The sequence below is a fragment of the Mya arenaria genome, chromosome 6, assembly GCF_026914265.1.
Source record: "Mya arenaria isolate MELC-2E11 chromosome 6, ASM2691426v1".
Classification (NCBI taxonomy): domain Eukaryota; kingdom Metazoa; phylum Mollusca; class Bivalvia; order Myida; family Myidae; genus Mya; species Mya arenaria.
This window is the reverse complement of record NC_069127.1, coordinates 55,907,164-55,925,936: the sequence shown is the minus strand read 5'-3', so window position 1 is coordinate 55,925,936 and position 18,773 is coordinate 55,907,164. Positions and strand designations below refer to the sequence as shown.

General features: G+C 32.8%; 1 protein-coding gene across 1 annotated transcript; it reads left to right on the top strand.

The window, feature by feature from the left end:
* Window positions 1-6,387: 6,387 nt before the first annotated feature.
* On the top strand, window positions 6,388-17,779 carry LOC128238119 (terminal nucleotidyltransferase 5C-like). Its single transcript, XM_052953689.1, has one exon. The coding sequence runs from the start codon at window positions 6,492-6,494 to the stop codon at window positions 7,725-7,727; it is 1,236 nt and encodes a 411-aa protein (XP_052809649.1). The 5' UTR covers window positions 6,388-6,491; the 3' UTR covers window positions 7,728-17,779.
* The last annotated feature ends 994 nt before the right edge of the window (window positions 17,780-18,773 follow it).

Sequence of the window (18,773 nt, the reverse complement as noted above, 5' to 3'; positions counted from 1 at the left end):
CTACCAACATTTAAAAAAAAATGGTTCCCAGGTAGGCGCGTAAGTAAAAAAAGGTTACGCCCTAAGTAATGTCCCCTCTTATATCAAATCCTGCACCGCCTCTTCTTCATACACGGGCCATACATCATGTCCGGGTTATTGGGCATCGTTAATTGGCTACCATCCTATCTAAGATCATTGAGTGATAATACAATAGTGTTCTAGATAGATCATAACACAAATAAGTACATTTTGTAGATATACCTCCTTCGAAGCGCCTACACTATCATCGTGTGGCTTTTTCATGGAGAATAAATTGTCTTAATGTCGACCTATTCGTGATGTATTTTGTTCGAGGCGTCTTTTTCATCTGAAGATAATAATTCTTGTAAATTGGTGAGGATAGAAAAAACACAACGGAAGATTTACTATTTAATTAGTTCGGCTGCTTTCAAGTTGTTTATTTGAACAGACGAGAAAAATAGATAAGAACAATATCCCTACAAGGCCTCCTACGCTAACGTCAGTTTCATTCATAATTCCAATAATCGGCATACGCAAGTCTCCGAAGTACGTCACGGAAGTTGTTGTTGCCATGGAGACCGGTCGATAAGGTAATAGTTTCCAAATATAGCCCGGAAAATGACAAAATTACTACTCGGCTTCACCAGACGATTACAGTGACGTCACATATATGGGAGAGACATGCTTGCTTGAAAAAATCCTCAATGAAATGGACTTGATTTTATACTGCGTAGTATAGGAAATCGATTACCCCTCTAAGTTCATTGATGGAACTGACGCCTACGTCAATAATAAAGCCAAAAATAGCAATCTCTAGTATTTCTGAGACGACAATAGTAAAAGCCATTCCTTTAATAGTCATCTAAAGAATACTGAAAGGTCTACATGTTTGTTTTATTTCTACTATTGCGAAATAATCTACTAGGCTATATATTTCAATATAAAATTGTTGGGATACAGAAAATATAAATAGAAAGATTTAATGGAAGTCTATGTTCCGAAACGTAAGTGTTTGCGTGTTTTCAATTAACATTATAAATAATAATCCTTTCAATTTTATTGTATTATTCAATTCTTATGAAGATACGTACTTACATAAAAGCTTTTTAAAAGCGTGATAAAAGCATCTTATTTTTATCCCAAATTTACTGTTAAACTAATAATGTCATTTCTTTTATAAAAAATATTCAAATTGTTCTATCTTATTTTAGAAAATGATATATGAAAAGAAAAAAATGGGCGTTTGAAATGCATGGGTGATTGACTTCATTTTAAATGTAAATGGCCCAAAAATGCACCTACTTGACGATAATCTCAATTGAATGACTTTCGTTTGAAGCGAATGAGCAAATATAGGGCGTTAGTACTGAGCACGCATCCGTAAATAATTATCTAATTATACTTCACTAACTTAAAATAGGTTGCTGATGTCAACAGAACCGAATACTGAATAATAACACACCCTTGTTATTTACAAAAAAATAAGTCAAATATAAAAATAAATGCGTAAATGTTAATTTCATGATAACATTTCGTGTCCTCCTGGTACAAAGAAAATTTAAAGTGATGAATGTTGAGATTTTCACATAGGGTGTCTACTTCCGAACTTTAAATGAAAGAAACTTAAAAAAATACATTAAGCGCAATTAACACCAGCCAAAAAAAACTTTAAGGTTAACAAAAGTGGTCGTAAAAAAATGCATGCTTGATTTAAAGACTTTCATGACTAAAGACAATTTAATTCGATATTATTTTGTTGCTAAATTTCGATTTTTAAGTGTCTATATATGGATAATACTATAACGTGCGACGTGTAACAAACAAACACCAGATTGCCGAGCTTTCTGGCGTAATGAAACAAACACCAACAGATCCCTTCAGAGAAAAGCATGCTCGACCCTGAAGGGGTCCACTGGTCTTTATATACACTAACTTCTCTATTCTCACATAGCCCGGGATTTGTTAATTTACATATTACCAACCAAGTTTACATTCGGTATGAACGTACTTCCGTTTTATACGGAATATTATTATGAACGCACCTCCGCCGCTGTAGACCTCTGCCGCCTACAGGGGACCGTTACACTTCAACCATCAGGAAAGCAGAGCTTTAAAGATTGTTGAAGTTTCAACTTACTATGCCTCACAGGACAGCTGAGCTTTCTAGCAAGTGCATAGAAGTGGAGACTATGAACGCACATCCGCCGCATTCAGCGGACCATTACAATACAATGTAGTTTGTCTGTCTGGTGGTTCCAAGGTTTTATGAGACTTGATATTGAATTGAATTGTTTGATAAATTAATAAATATAGAAACTAGTATTTAAAGACTCGTTATAATTTACATATAACATATAGAGCCACACACTAATCAAAGGTCGTATGTATACATAATAATATGTGATATGTTAACAAATTGCTTATTTCAGTATCAACAAAACGTCCTCAACATTTGGAATTAGACATGCTTTTTAGTAGGTTCTTAAAAATGAGATAACAAAATGCACTATTTTGAGGAAAGAATTAGTAACACTATTAAAACTGAATCATTTACAAAATTGTGCTCAACTGTGTATCTGACCGTTGTTGTTTAGTGTTTGTTCATTATCAAACATTAAATAACTCAATTTCGTTCAACCGTGTTTTAAAAAATCTATGCCAACATCTAAATTGTGAGCTATTCCCTTTGAATGGTCTAGACACCAGACGATACCATAGCAAGATAAAAAAAGGAATTGTCAAGCTCATAAATAAACTCGATATCCTGGTGCACTACAAATTGGGTTTCAGTTACTTACGTAACACATCGATTACGACACATGTACCTTTCGCAGTTTTTGCGTATTTTTCCAATTCAAAATTCACTGGGTTTGTCAACCACGTTATTCCCAGTATATTTGAAAATAGTCTCGGTATATGTAACTGTACTTATCACGTGACTTTCACATGCTAAATACATGTGTACACACTACACTGGGAAACCGTTATGCGCTATTTTTAAACGGGTAAACTCAGCTGAAACAGCGACAAAATATGTTTTTGATCATGTAAAATGATGTATAATCGGCCTCAAACTAGTTTGAAAATTATTTAAAAATCTAGGCTTGTTTTAGAGGAAATACTGCATTTGTCGATTTTGGTACCATCTGGTGTCTAGTATCTTTAATTGAGTCCTCTGACAGTAATATTTATAACGTGAGCTTTTATTCGTGGTCGCAATTTTGCAGCGTCTTCTCCCTCAATTCACAATTAACCAGAACATGCATGTATATAAAGTGTACACATGTATAACAGTATGGGGTTGTCATTTGTGGGTACAAAATTACTGCCTTTGTGAATTTTCCATCAACCGGTAGGGGCAAAACTTAACCTTCTGATTTGAAATTTTGTTTTAGTCACATTTGGTCACATAATGCTCCCATAAAAGGTGATGGCAGACCTCTATAAACCCAGCAACAACAACAACAATAACAACAACAGTACGAGGATTTGAGTTTGGTTCTTAAGGTATTCGATGTACAATTTATAGGAAATGTTTAAATGACTCGTACCCCATATTATTGTTACCATATGAAAGGGTTTTATGGGTTGAAAATACTTTAGTAAAATAATACCGCCACAATGATTACAAACAAAAGCTGTTTGGCCTTATTTATAAAAAAGATTGAGAAATAGATCAGTTCACGTCCGATTTCAGATGAAATAAAAAACAAAACTATCAACTAAAAATTGTACTTCTAAAACGATTTTCGGTCTTTATTGAACAATTTAGAAGCCAGTAAGCATAAATTTTAAATTTTTCCATGAAGTGTCTTGAGTCACAAGGCATCAGCAATCAACATTATAACCAGTGGTTCGCTAATGATCGATTGTGTGCATCGGATAATTTAATTGAATGCCTTCATATCATCATTCTATCATTATCATTACACATCATAACCTTAATATAATTTGTAATGATTATGATAATGAAATACCACTGGCAATTGATTTCGAAACTGATTTTTTAAAGAAAAAACCCCGTTTATTTCCCAACTGAAACTAACCACTCAAAAAATGTGAATTATTTATGGATTTCTTTCATAAATATGCACTTTCAATTCTCATATATATATATAGACAGTACAAAGTCCATATTTATGAAGGAGAACAGGTTGGAAAATCCGGTGCAAGTGTGAAATACACAATCCCCTTTTATTACCGTATTATTAGCTTATGTCTAATTCACTGAAATACAGTGCAGTTCGTCACGTCTTATTCTCATCACATTCTGATGTTGCTTATTAAAGATTCAAGCAAAGGTGATCGTCACATAGCTTGGATACTAAAATATGGCCCTTCAATCCTTTGATATTGTTTCAAAGGTAGTAATGCACTAGCGGATTTAGAGGGGGGCGCATCCGGCGCGCGCCCCCTCTAAAATCGTCAAAGGTTACTTTTTATGTCAATTTAGGAGATAAAAAATAATAAAATACGCCCATAATGCATCATTTCCAACTACAAATTGTTAATTTTTCTTGATTGCTAAACCCCAATCCATCTGCAAACAGTTTATGCCATACACTTTCGGTTCAGAGGGAGGGGTGCATGTCAAAAGGTTGCGCCCCTAAGCTACGCCCCCTCTAACGTTGATTCTTGGATCCGCCCCTGTAATGTGACATTTCAACACAATAATTCTAAGAATTTTACTTGAAAAATATCGAGCGGTTCAATGATCAGATGGCTAGAAGACAAATTGTCTATGCCTGCATGAGTTCTTGCCCATACTTCATTATTCAGTCAGGTGATGCTCTCATCCATATTTAAATGTTAATACTGCAGATTTGTCCAATCACTAGGTGGCTGAATTATAATTGTCTCATTTGAGGGATGTGAGCGGAATGTTCCTATCTGCTTTTTCGTTTAAAGTCACTTAAAGCCTTTTCGCTCTTACCTCTGGATGTGCTGTAAACTCATTCGTCATTTGTTTATGTGACGTCATTGATTAAGGATGACCTTCTAACACAAAAGTGCACAAAAGTGATTACTTTTAAATGCAGATTAGTGAACGTGCAGGCTCTTTTAATCATTGGATGATAAATGGTAATACACTGTTTGTCCTTATTTTAAATTTTAGTGACTTATTAAAGTATTACAGATGACTACAGGCGGCTTTGTCAAGGGTACAAGGTTTTGGGAGAACCAAACAATATGCACTAGTTAGCAGTCCAAGGGGGGGGGGGCGCACGAGGCGCTCCCTCCCCTAAAATCGTCCATGTTTACTTTGTTCAGTGATGGAATATGAAAGTCATAAAATACGCCCAAAATGCACCATCTCGGCCTAGAAATTGTATTTTTTTCTATGGGGAGTACCCCCCCCCCCCCCCCCCCGTCAACACTTTAAACCAAATTACTTGTTCAGTTCTGAAGTTTAGGCGCAAGTCAAAAGCTTACGTCCCTAAGTTACACCCCCTCTTACGTCAAAATCTGGACTTCCCTGTGTTTCTCATCGCCAACTTTTCAGAATGACAATCATGATATTGGCTGTTAGCGGATCATCGGGCTCGTGCAGGTTCAATCTCGTGCACCACAACGTACCCGGTAGAATTCCCGGGACACCTCCCCACCCAAATTTTCCCCAAGTGTTACGGTCTTACATAAAGTGACTAGTGGATCAAGAGGGATTGAGGGAGGGGGTGTCGCCGGGGCGCACTCTCCCTACAATTGTCAACTTTACAGCAAAACTATGTATACATTACACACGAATTGAATAATATTTAGAACATTGACCGGAGCTCAAATCAAACAGGGCATATTTAAGCTAACATCATTCGAATTTCTAGGATGGGAGCAAATCCTAGGTTGTAGTCCACCGTAATGCGCCCCCTCTAACATGAAATCTTTGAACCTCACCTGCGGCTTGCCCTATTACTACCTCAGTAGGAAAGGCTGCTACGCCCATGCATTATATTGTATTGTATTTGCTCGTCAAATATTAAATTCAGACTTACTCGAGTGAAGAAATGAGTGCAACACGAGTAATTTATGTATATAATTTAAAAAAAAATTCATTTTTGATTTAATATAAAATGTTGACTGTTTCGTGATAAAACGAAAGTAGATTTTGGTTTAAATAGTTCTATAATTGTTCACTGTTTCTTATCGAAATAGATAAACGCGATACCAAAAAAATATCAGTCATTATCATTAAATTTGTATGTATAAAGCCATTGAAATTAGAGAACAAAGTATTTATTAATCAATTTTCAGAAAATTGGGAAACCTGTTTACAGCGGACGAATAAAAAGCTTGACTGGTTCCCCACTTATCGCAGTATATAATCTCCCCGCATACAACCGCTCGGAACCATACGATCGATTACAGTGCAAAACCAGTAGTCGGCTGTGGTGAAATGACAGAAGACGTTTGTTAGCGAAAGAGTAAGGACATATTTTTGTTTCGACAGCTTTCAGAACTTTACTTAAATTAGTGCTGAAGGCTTAATAGTTATGGCGACACAGGACTCTTCGTGTGGAAACCGTTATCAAGTCTTGTGTTATGAACAAGTGGAAAAACTTGACAAAGTTATGGAAGAAGCGATTCCTATCCACGGCCGTGGGAATTTCCCGACTTTGGAAGTGAAGTTGAAGGATTTAGTGCAAGTTGTGAGAGAAAAGTTACGGACAGAAGGGGTAAGTGTCCGAGACATTCGTTTAAATGGAGGTGCAGCGAGTTACATTCTTGGAAACGCGAGCGAAAATACTGTTCAACCGTACAATGATCTTGACTTGATTTTTGGCGTCGATTTGCGGAATCCTAATGATTTGCAGAAAATCAAGAATTGTGTTCTCAGCTGCCTGTTGGACTTTTTGCCTGAAGGTGTAAACCGTGAGAAGATGTCAAGTTGCAGTCTCAAGGAGGCTTATGTTCAAAAGCTGGTAAAAGTCTGCAATGAGAAAGGGGACAGATGGAGTCTGATTTCTCTGTCAAATAATAAGGGGAAAAATGTGGAGTTGAAATTTGTGGACAAGGTGAAACGCCAGTACGAATTTAGTGTTGATTCATTCCAAATCTTGCTTGATAGCCTATTGACGTTTTATGATATTTCGGGAACGCCCATGAACGAAAACATCTACCCGACCCTCGTAGCTGAAAGCGTCTATGGTGATTTCTCCGAAGCTTGGTCGCACCTCAATTCCAAGTTGATCGCCACGAGAAAGCCAGAGGAGATACGTGGAGGAGGCCTGTTGAAGTACTGCAGTCTGTTGACACGCGGATTTCAACCTGCTAAATCAATGGACATTTGCCAAACCGAGCGATACATGTGCTCGCGGTTCTTTATTGACTTTAGTGATGTGACGCAGCAAAGACAAAAACTAGAAGCATATCTGAACAATCACTTCAGTGGAGAAGAAGAACTGAAACATGAGTACCTTATGACTTTGTACAGAGTCGTGGATGAGAGCACAATATGCCTCATGGGTCACGAACGCAGACAGACACTTAATTTGATTCAGCAGTTAGCGTGCCAGGTGTTAATGGAACAAGAGCAGAGAGCACATAACAAATACCTTGAGATGCAGCAATTTGATCAGCTCAACGGTCTTACCATTGACCAAGTGTACTATGGACCGATCGAGTTGAATCTTTCCGGACAGTACTATTATAATAACAGCTACCCTCAGGTGTTCATGAACGGACAATGCCCGTATTGTCCGAGTCCCGCCTTTCTCCCGTGTTCATGATTGTTCGATCATGATCAAGTGATGTTCCGAACATGATTAGGTAGGGCAATACACAGGAGTATCAATGTGCCAGTTTATTTCGACTGTCTTCTTTAAATGGAAGTACCGTTTGTGATATAAAGATTATCAGATCTCCAAATTAGGAGTATATTACTATTGTTTGAAAAATTCTTGATAAATAATTATTGTGCTCTAGGGTTCATGGTGTAATGGGAAATCCTAGAAAATATGGAAGAAAATGTGTTCAGTTTCAAATGTTTATTGTTTACCTTTAATTGATGCATATGTTTGTTATATATATATATATACTTATCTATATATATATATATGTATATATTTGAATGACATGATAAATGAACTGGAGTAAACAATATTGGTATGTGTATAAAATTGAAGAATTAGATTTTGCACATAAACTTGAAGCCTTGAGCATAGCACTCATACAAGATGGTTCAAGGTTTGGATTATCTGGTGCTCTTGAAGATGTATTTGAAAAAAGCAGTCTCAGAGTACCAAGACTTATGTAAGTAAATTTGGTGGAAATGAACAAACTTTTTACTGACTTGAGTAATTTTTGAGGGTTTTTATTTCCTCGTTTATGTGTGAAGTCGTAAACAGCAGATGTAGACAACTATAATTTCGGGAGCAAGTTTCCAGACAAGAAAGTGCTCTAACAAGTGATACTGATAGTGTGAGTAATCTTGCTATTAAAGACCTGTACCCCATAGCGCAAACATCAAGTGAGCTGACATAGGCACATTTACCCATGGCCTGACATTATCTATAGACCTGGTATGCGCACAGTAGCTAATGTTATATTCCCTGCTAAACTACTGTGGCATTTGGCTAAGAGTTATACATGAAAAAGCAGTGCAGAAAATCTGCACTAATTTCTTGTGCAATGCCATGATTAAGGCCAAATGTTATGACATAATTTGTATGTTCACGCATATTTAGTGGCTTTTCCTGATCATACAGAAATGTACAAATACATGTATAATAAACTGTTTTGCTGGTTTCTTCAACTGGTCAGGCATTAATAATTTATGGTGTCTGTTTAGGGTGATCAGAATTACTGTAAGTGTACTTTTATAAATGATTATAATCATAGTTAAACATATTGATTGTTGATGTTAATTATTATGAACATTACACAAATTTTCAACATGTAATAAATAGAAATTGATACAACCTTGTAACATCAGTACAAATTGGTATTAAACCTATCGAAATTCAGTCCATTTCTTGCTCCAAGCATTTTAAATATTGATATTCATATACGTGTAAGTTGCTGTTTTTCATCAATTACTCAATTAAAATTAAACAATTTCCTTGTAGTATATCTACGAAATCTTTCATAGTTAATTTAAGAGTAAGTGCATGAGTTTGTTGGAAAAAAGACAAACACTTCAGTCTTAAGAATTATCATTATAATGTTAGGCCACAATTAATAATTAACTTTGTTTGGTGTTCCCTGACCAACTCATTAAAATACCCTTGTTCTGAATTTCTTTTTAAACCAGATGTTATTGGGGTTTTTTCATTTTTCATTCCAGAATTAGGAAATTAGGAAATACAAAAAAATACCTATCTTACCACACCTAAAAGCGTGTACGAAAACACCATACAAACTATTTATTAAATTGTGGCCTTAGTGTTGGTACAAAAAAAAAGACCCTCGTAATTAAATCACAAAAAAATGCCGACAAGTGTGGAGGTGTTTTGTCCTGAATATTTATGCTCTGAGATTCATAAATTGTTCAACACTGTACTCTGCCATTTGGGTATATGAATATATTTGCAAGATATTAGTGCTACTACTGATAAGCCACCACTATGTGGTGCAAAAAGAGTCCATTGCAAATGTATAGAAATCCGATTACCCAAAAGATATATATGTATTGCTACACAATGCTGCATGGCTCAGGAATAGCCTTGGGGTTATGTAATTACAGTAATTGACTAGGCAATACAAAGCAACATATTCTTCCATATTCACCACTCGGAAATGTTATCTATGGCAAAAAAGTAGCAGTCTCTGTACCATTGATGCAATTGTTATGGGTTTTCATGACTTTGAACTAGGATTTGCTTTATTCTGCAGTATATTATAGAGGGGTAGTCGATAGGCTTCTTTCCCTCGAAAATTGTCTTGAAATCATGCAGTTTTTCCCAGAACTTTTAATTCTCTCTGGAAAATTCATTTCTCTTAAACCGTTAAAAGTTTTCTCATGCAAATTTCCGGTTTAAGCTTCGGCGAAAATAAAATGCTAGGCTTGGAAACTCTCCCTTGAATCCCTCAAGATAAACTAGACACCTACTTAAAGTTTTAAATGTTAAGAATTAAAATCTTCATGCTGTAAGAAATCTAACTATGTAAAGAATAAAATGTTTTTTTGCCAGTATAATAGCTTATTTTGAAGTATTTGTGTTTCTCTCTCTTTAAAGAACATGGCAATAAAATTCAATTGGTTGCCTTCAGATTTCTGAATAAATGTGAGTGTATAAAAAAATTACATGTAATTTATAATGTTGTCAGACAATTTACGTAATGAATACTCAGAAATCCATCTTGTTAAATCCTTAGATGTGGTCCAGTTTTTTTACCAGTTAGCTTGCGAATAACAAAATGTAGAGACAGTTCACAAATTTATGCTACATAAGGGGTGAAAAACGTTAACACTAAACATTTAAATCTTTTTTTCCACTTTAAGGTCTGTTTTGCTTGTTCTTTTTAGGCTTTTGAAACAAAAACAAAGCTAAACGTTAGAGTAAAGGATTGTTTTGTTTTAGAAATTTATCATTTAGGAATCCTATTGTTCATATCATTCCCGGAGTTTGAAAGGGCGTTAAACCGCATTTTACTCTTAAATCTTACATTTCAGATAAGCCTTCCATCACTTATACAAAATATTGCAACTGGTTAATTTTCCTTTTAAAGGGGCTATACACCGTATGATGAAATAGCGAAAAAAAAGAAGATTGTCGAAAACTGAAATGAACTTGGTATTGATGTGTACATTGCATTGAAACTAACTACATGTAGTTGAAGTACCACATAGTTAAATTACAATTAATTTATTTTTTGCAGTGTTTTCATATTTTTCCATTAAAAAAGATTACTAGGTATGTCTACCTAGTAGAATTCATTCTTATACATGATTGGCTAGTATATGTTATCACGTGATATTTACCATGTTAGTTGTAAAGCTTAAATATTCCTACAGTTTAGGATAAGCCTTTGTAGCACAGTGGATACAACACTGGACTGCAATTTTGGCGACACCGGTTCGAACCCAGTCCCCAACACGATTTTATTTTTACATTTTGGTATATATTTTTTTACAATTATGATGTCAATAAGAGTAAAACATTTTATTAAATAATTGTCCTGAGATTTGTTACAGAAATAATTTTGTTGGTGCCAATCTGGTGTAAAGTCCCTTTAAAGTTACAAAGTGTTGAGTTTGAATTATTTCGTAGTTTTCACTTAGAGCTTTTTTTATAAAACTGCATAAATTTAATCTTGATGTTAATAACTTGAACGCACTAACATAATGCGCCCCGATGGCCTACCTTTAACTTCAATTTTTTAACACTGTAAAATCCAGTCTAATGTGCTGATCAATTAACCTAATGAGTTCTTATGTCACATAAAAAAGTATCATTCCTACAAGTTTGAATTTAATTTTTAAATTGTCCCTTTTAAACGGAATTTAAGTTCCACAGAAAAAATTAAACTCCTTTTAAATTCAGTAGACCTGAAGACAATTTTTTTTTAAAAATTGACAATGGTTTGATTTTTTCTCCGGGGTATGACAGATCTCTATGTTTGTAATGGACTGTTTTGAAATCGAATACATACGAATAGGCAATATAAGTCTTTTTTTTATCTGATGACTTATGCCAATAAGATAAATGTATATATTTGTTGTTGTTTTTTCATTTACATTTAAGAATTGATGTAAAACATCTTTATCGACATACATGTATATTTTGCTGCAATTCATTTCATTAATTGTTATATAAAAAATCTTAATGTTTGATTCAATACATTACTTTCAAATACAAGAATATTTTTGTATAAAATATTTACGCAAATATTTAACTGTTGTTTAAATACTTTATCTGCTGTTCACATGACTATTCTAAATGCTGTAAAACTATGTTAATTAAACCAAGCATTTCATTAACATGTATATTTGTTTCTTACTTTAAGCTGCACTCTCACAGATTGACCGTTTTGACAGCTTTTTTTATATTTGGTCTTGGGATGAGTTAATTTTTGTGTAAATGTCTGAAAACCAGTAAAACAAGACTGCTGACCAAAGATCAGATCACAGTTTTTTATTATTATGCTTGAAAATTGATATTTATTGCTAAAAGCGTTACCATCGCTTTAAGAAAATTGTATTTCGGAAGTTTTCCCAAAAATTGAGATCTGTTCGTTTGTGAATGATCTTATATGACTGAATTGAAGGCATTAATACCAAAATCAGCTGATTCCGAGACAAAAACTAAAAAAGTAAAAACTGTCAAGCTGTGAGAGTGCCGCTTTAAAAGCAATACATGTATATATATATAGCCTACATAACAGCGCTGACTTTGTTACGTACATGTTAAATTGGAGATACAGACAATGAGACTTTAATTTTCTAAAGTATTTTTACACTAACCAGATATATTTTTGATTAAGGAATCATTCATGAGTGATGTTCAGTACGTTGTTATATTCATCGTTGTTAACTTTCAAACCGTTACTGCTGTAAAACTTTCATGGAAACATTTGTGATCTGCAAAATTTCATTCGAGACAACCGTTTAAGCTCTACTTGAAATTATTTAACCATATCATAAAAAAATGCATTCTAATGTTTAATTTTTAACAACACTGCTGTATGTCATATTGTTAATTTTTAGGTAAAGCTGAACAAGTTACTGCCATACGTAGTTGTTTTAACACTAATAATTGCAAATTAGGGGTATAGTTAAAGAGTTTGCAAGGGTGCTGTACTATTTATAGAAAATTTAAATGTGATTATAAATACAAACAAACTATACTTATTCGGCAGTTGAAACCTATAAATGTTGCTTTAATTAAACGCAATTCATAGCATTTTATGTCAACTTTAGACTGTTAAAAATCTTCACAGCCCGATACAATAAATAAGCCCTTTTCTTTCCTTAGCACCCGGTCCCTCTTTTGTAGCTTTCAGGTCCTTTTGAAGACCCGACTTAAATATCCTAAAAGCTGTATATTTATATATATGCTTGATCTTAGTATCATATAAGGCTTTACCACATACGATAAAGTTATTGGCACTATTTCAATAATTATGAAACAAGCTTTGAATATGTATAGTACAATGTACACATAAAACAGTCATTTTCTGTTTTGTTCTCACGCCGTGTTTGTCTCAGTAAAATAGAACAGGAACTTAATTTAGTCAATTATTAATAAAAGAATGATGCTGTTTATTGTGAACAGAATAATTAAGTTTCGTTATGAGATAATTATTATACAATATTAGATAAAACATCATAATTGTACTCATGGGGCAAATACCTGATAGCTGATACAGCTGTTTACGAGCCATTTGAAATCACCTTATAAAGGAAATAAACGTTTAATTATTTATTAAATATTTCTGGAGACGCTTAAATATTATACATTTTGACAAGAATTAAAATTAATTATACGTGAATTTAAAAAAAACTTTGAGATTGATTTTGACAATTTATTATTAAAAATTACACAATTTTGAGTATAAACTATAATTATAATATAAACTGTAATGATACAAACTTGTACTTTTACAATGAATTTAAGGACCTTTCTTCAGCATTTTTATTACTTTTTTTCAACATAATTCACTTGAAAATGGCCCAGTTTTAGTAATCTTACAAAATACTGCACCTTTGTCGTAATTCTTAAGTGTTGAAGATGAGTTTGAAAAGGTTATGCGCAAACTTAGATAGTCACAATTCTGTTATTGAATTATTGAATTCAAATCGCTACAAGAAGCATTAAGTAGGATAATATTTGATATGAAAGATAATATTTGTTTAGTAGCTATAAACTATTCACATATTATCTGCCAAACTGATAAACATGTTTACTTTGTACAATTGTTTTAAATATGCTCTTGATTCTGTTAGTTGGTATCCCACAGTTGAATTTTGTTGATAACATATATGACCTTCATTCTAGTTTTTTTCTTTAAATATGCATATGTGAGGTTATCTTTCAAAATTTGCATATTTGCAATGGCTAAATTTTCTATAATTTGTTAAAAACCTGTGGATCCAATTTTCGAATTTGCTGGTTTATCTACCACATAAATCCCAGTAAATTTAAAAGTAATGTTGGTATTACCGTATATGGAACTGGACTTATCACATGACTTGCACATACTAAATATACACTCTATAAACTGGGAAACCATTTTGTGCTATTTTTAAACAGGTAAACACAGCTCTGACAGTGACAAAATATTATTTTAAACACGTAAAATGATGGATTATTGGCCTCGTACTAGCTCGTATTGACAATTCTAGGCTTGTTTTAAGGAAATACTGTACTTGCCGATTTGGAAACTTCTGGTGTGTAGTCCCTTTAAAATTGATTAAGAAATTGAAGCCTTGAGCTGGCAATTATATCATTAAGCTCCCTTGTTAAAAGTAAGGTAATTGCTGAGTAATGCAAAAAACTCCTGACCAACCAACATGTGAAATACACCTTTACGCCAGACTACTGCATACAGACGATTTTTAAGAATAGCATTATAATAAAAATTCTGTACATATATTTTTTCATAATAGAGTGATAATGCATCATTCTTTTCCTTTCTAATACTAATTATAGGTTTTCTATAACAGAGTTTCTGTAATACTTATAATTGATATTTACTCTGTAGTAATTGAACAATTTTGAACAAGGCTTTGGGTCAGTAAGTTTATTTATTTTTATTACATGATTATCTGTTGAACTTTTTGTCAGGTGAAATATTATCAGAATTGACCCTGTTTAGTGTTATCAAGGTATAAAGTTATTTTTGCAAATGTTTTTGATGATATTTTTATATCAAGGTCAAGTTTAAAATCTGAACAATATTTTAATGGTTTCTATTTTTCTGCCATAATATTTCTTTGACTCTACAAACTTTGTTTTTTGTAGAGATTTTCTTTTTCATCTTCTAGTATTTTTTTTAACGTTTTTTTTTATAGAACTAACTGTTTGATGAATGCAACTTGGCCCTCTTTGTTGAATGAAGATTTTCATGAATGGTCATAGATAGAAACACTAGAGAAATTAAGTGTTGCTGGACGGATACTGATTCAATCTTCGAGAAAGTTTCCGGTAAATATAACGTCGAAATTTCGTTTAGTCAATAATTGATTTCATTAAGTGAATTTATTAGCAGTTTGCAAATACCTGCCGGTAAGAAAAGAGACATATTGCGCTAATCACTAAGATACATGTAGCTATTATTTATTTTTGCTCTTCTTGACGAATTAGTAGGCGATGTGCACTGTGCCAGGCCTATCGACTCGAGCATTTAGAAAACCAAAAATTAACAATAACTTTTACACAGTTCATATATAATCTCACTGTTGAACAATTGCTGATATTTTGTTATTTAGAACATTGCTGTTAATTACACTGCTGTTAAGTAACTTTTACAGTTTCGTTGTGATCGCTACCAGAACTTGTTTTTTTGTTAAGTTTTTTTTTGCTTGTTAACAAAATTGATTGTTTTTCTGTATCAAAGTTGATTGTTTTTCTATACTGCTGGTCTTGTTAAAGCACTATTTTCTGCATGTTAACTATTATCTATTGTCATCATTATTTGATTAGAATCAATCATACGATTTACTTTTATCTTGCCATCTGACAATGTACTATGTTTAATGACTATAGTTATATAAATGTGTTTTGAAATGATAATAACTTCAGGACATTAATTAATATTAAGGCCAAATAAAAATAATGGTTTGGTTACTGTAACATGCAGATGAAAGAAGCTTCAGTAGGTACGGAAAACATCTTATTTTCGAAAATTATGTTATTGCGTACAAAGTATGCATATCATTGTATTGTTTTCATACATACACAATCAGGCATTACTAAGAAAGTAACATAACTCTTATAATGGTATGATGAATTATCACTTTGTACAAGTCAGGGGGGATCCAGGAATTGGCCTTAGAGGGGGCGTAACTTAAGGGCACAACCTTTTGACATTCCCCCCTTCCTCCAAAATTTAATTAGATTAAAATGTTGGTATTGTTGTTTGAGGGTACTACCCCAAGAACATTTTAGCAATATCTAGTCAAAAATGGTGCAATTTGAGTGATTTTTTATTACTTTTTTTCGCTGATATTGACATAAAAAGTAAACTTTGACGATTTTAGAGGAGGCGCGCCCCTTACCCCCCATGGATTTGCGTGTGCAAATAAAAGTTCCACAGATTTATATTTCCAATATAAATGGAAATTTATTTTTTTAAAAATCAAATAGGATCAGGTCTCGGGATTGGTAGGGTAACCAAATTCAAATAATTTTTATTTGGCCTTGATAATGTACAGGACAATATGTTATCAAATTGAGGAGTGCTCCTGATATAAAGATTATTCTTGCAAATTTGGAAAGTAATTAATTGCTGTTAAAGTTAATTATATTTTGTTAAAACTTAAAGGTCTGGAGATTGATTTTATGTTAAAGTGACTTAATGTTACTTATATTTGAACATTTATTTTATTTTTATATATTGTTATACAAGTTAAAAGATAAAAGCCGATAAAAGTTAAAAATGATTATTTTATAAAAATTTAAATTATCTTTTTTATTCAACAATAATTCTCTTCATTTGACCCGCTAACTTTTGGTTTTTAAGTGAAATGTCAAACAGTTTCTTGTTGTGTGAAATATTTAACTGACATTTGTAACATTTAGATTTATTTTTTATTTCACAGACCTACTTTCCTAAATGGAAGAATGCTTTTGCTTATAATGTACACAAAACACAGCAAAGTATAAACCTTGTTTGTTTAAAGATTAATTTTCCTAAGAAATTATTTGTACATGCTCCAAATGTGTATTGATTATGGTATTAGCGCGCAACACATTGTAGTTTCTGTTCAATATTTATAATAGGGGTATATTTTATTTCTTTGAGTTTTTCTTTGGGGAGAAAAAAAATCTAGATATTATCATGACCTTGGTGTCGTTGGCGTTGCTGTTGTTGTTAAAAAAAATTAACCTTGGTCATAACTTTTTTTTTTTTAAATATTCTCATGAAAGTTGGTAAACATGTTAACAGAGACAATACAGACATGTATAGCAATTCCCGTAACTCTGGTTTTAATAATTATGTCCCTTTTTCGACTGATGACAATAAAAGACTATAATGGTATGAATTTTCTAAGCTGTGCCCTTGTTTGAAGAAAATATTTATGTGCTGATTTTTTCATCATCATAATATATATGTAAGGAATCTTAGTCTTATTATACCAATGTTGTTTTTTGTTTTTTAATTAATGACTTTTCATTTTTGAAAAATAATATTTGACGTATTTGATGTAAATTTTATAATGTACTTATAAAGTGACAAATTAGGAATGATATTGCTGAACAATAATTATTCAGTATATTTAGTCCCATTTCACTGTCTGCATACAATTATTTTGATTAATAAGATGTTTATTTAAAAGATAAATTAAAAAATAATATATTCGAAAATTGCTGTCATTTTTCTTTTTTAAATAATAAATATAAAGGTAAAATATTTGTGCCTTTTAAAGAGATTGTTATGATTTTAACACCATCAGAGCTAATTTTTATAAAAGAGCATATACAATTATTAAGTTCAAATAAATATTCCAAAATAGGTGCAAAAGAATATGTTATAATTAGTTCCATGATAATTCTGTTACTTGGCAGAAATGCTTGTATTTATGCAGATTTTTTCTCTCTATACTTTATTATAAATGCTATCAGTAGCATGTTTTGTTGACATGTGTTACAATATTGAATAAAAAATGAGAAAAGGGTATTATATGTTGATTTGTTTATGCGATAAGATGTATCGGGACATTTTATTAGCCGTAAAATCATGAAATACCAGAAGTTTATTTTCCATTTATGGTAACGTTAAACTGTCTGTACAGGTCAATTGAATGTCTTATCTGTTCTTCTCCCAACGTTATTAAACAAATATGACTTTCAGGACAAACATTCATTGTGCAATGGTTGTTAGGGAATATACTGAGTTGACACAGATCAGGATTAATTCTGAAAGCTTTCAGTTCTAGACTGTTAAAGGGACTCATGTTTTGGCCAAAATTTTAAAAAAATCTGGAAATAATTCCTGAAAACAGTTGTAAATGTTTAACTCTTTGATACCGAAATTGTAGAAAAAATACAGTTTAAAATTATAAAAAAATATCCTGGTTTAAGTGGGGACCTAACCCACGGCGGTACAGTGAAGGTAAAATTAGAGAATCGACAACAAAACCACACGCCCACAATGACTTTTTTTAAAAGCGGTACTTAAGCTCTTAAAATTGCGATCTTCAAAGGCAGTATTTGAGCTTATACCAACATTTGTTGAAAGGTTCTGGCCGGCAATATCTTAGTTTTAGCACTCCTAATGCAGGGTTTCCATTAAGAAAGTTAAACTGAGTCAAATTGTGACCATAAAAGTAATATTGACAAAAAGTTTTGATTTTTTGAACTTCCAAGTTTTCAATTTGGGAAATTTTCTTCAAAATCATGGAAGTTTTTGTACTTCCAAGGAATTAATTTTGGAAGCTTTAACCCATTTCTAGGGAGTAATATGCTTCCAAACTTCCTTTAACGGAAGCCCTTCTCCTAATGATTGCCACACTATTACGTAATACAAAAAGGTGAATTTTACAAAAAAAAAACACATGAGCCAGTTCCTTTAACCACCTGTTAAATGTTTCCCCTACACATTTGCATTAAAGACAAACAGATATAGTTAGAGGTGCCTTGGAATGGAAATAAATGACGTAGATCTACAAC

Coding starts and splice junctions, on each gene's coding strand:
- LOC128238119 (XM_052953689.1), top strand. CDS start 6,492: ATGGCGACACAGGACTCTTCGTGTGGAAACCGTTATCAAGTCTTGTGT.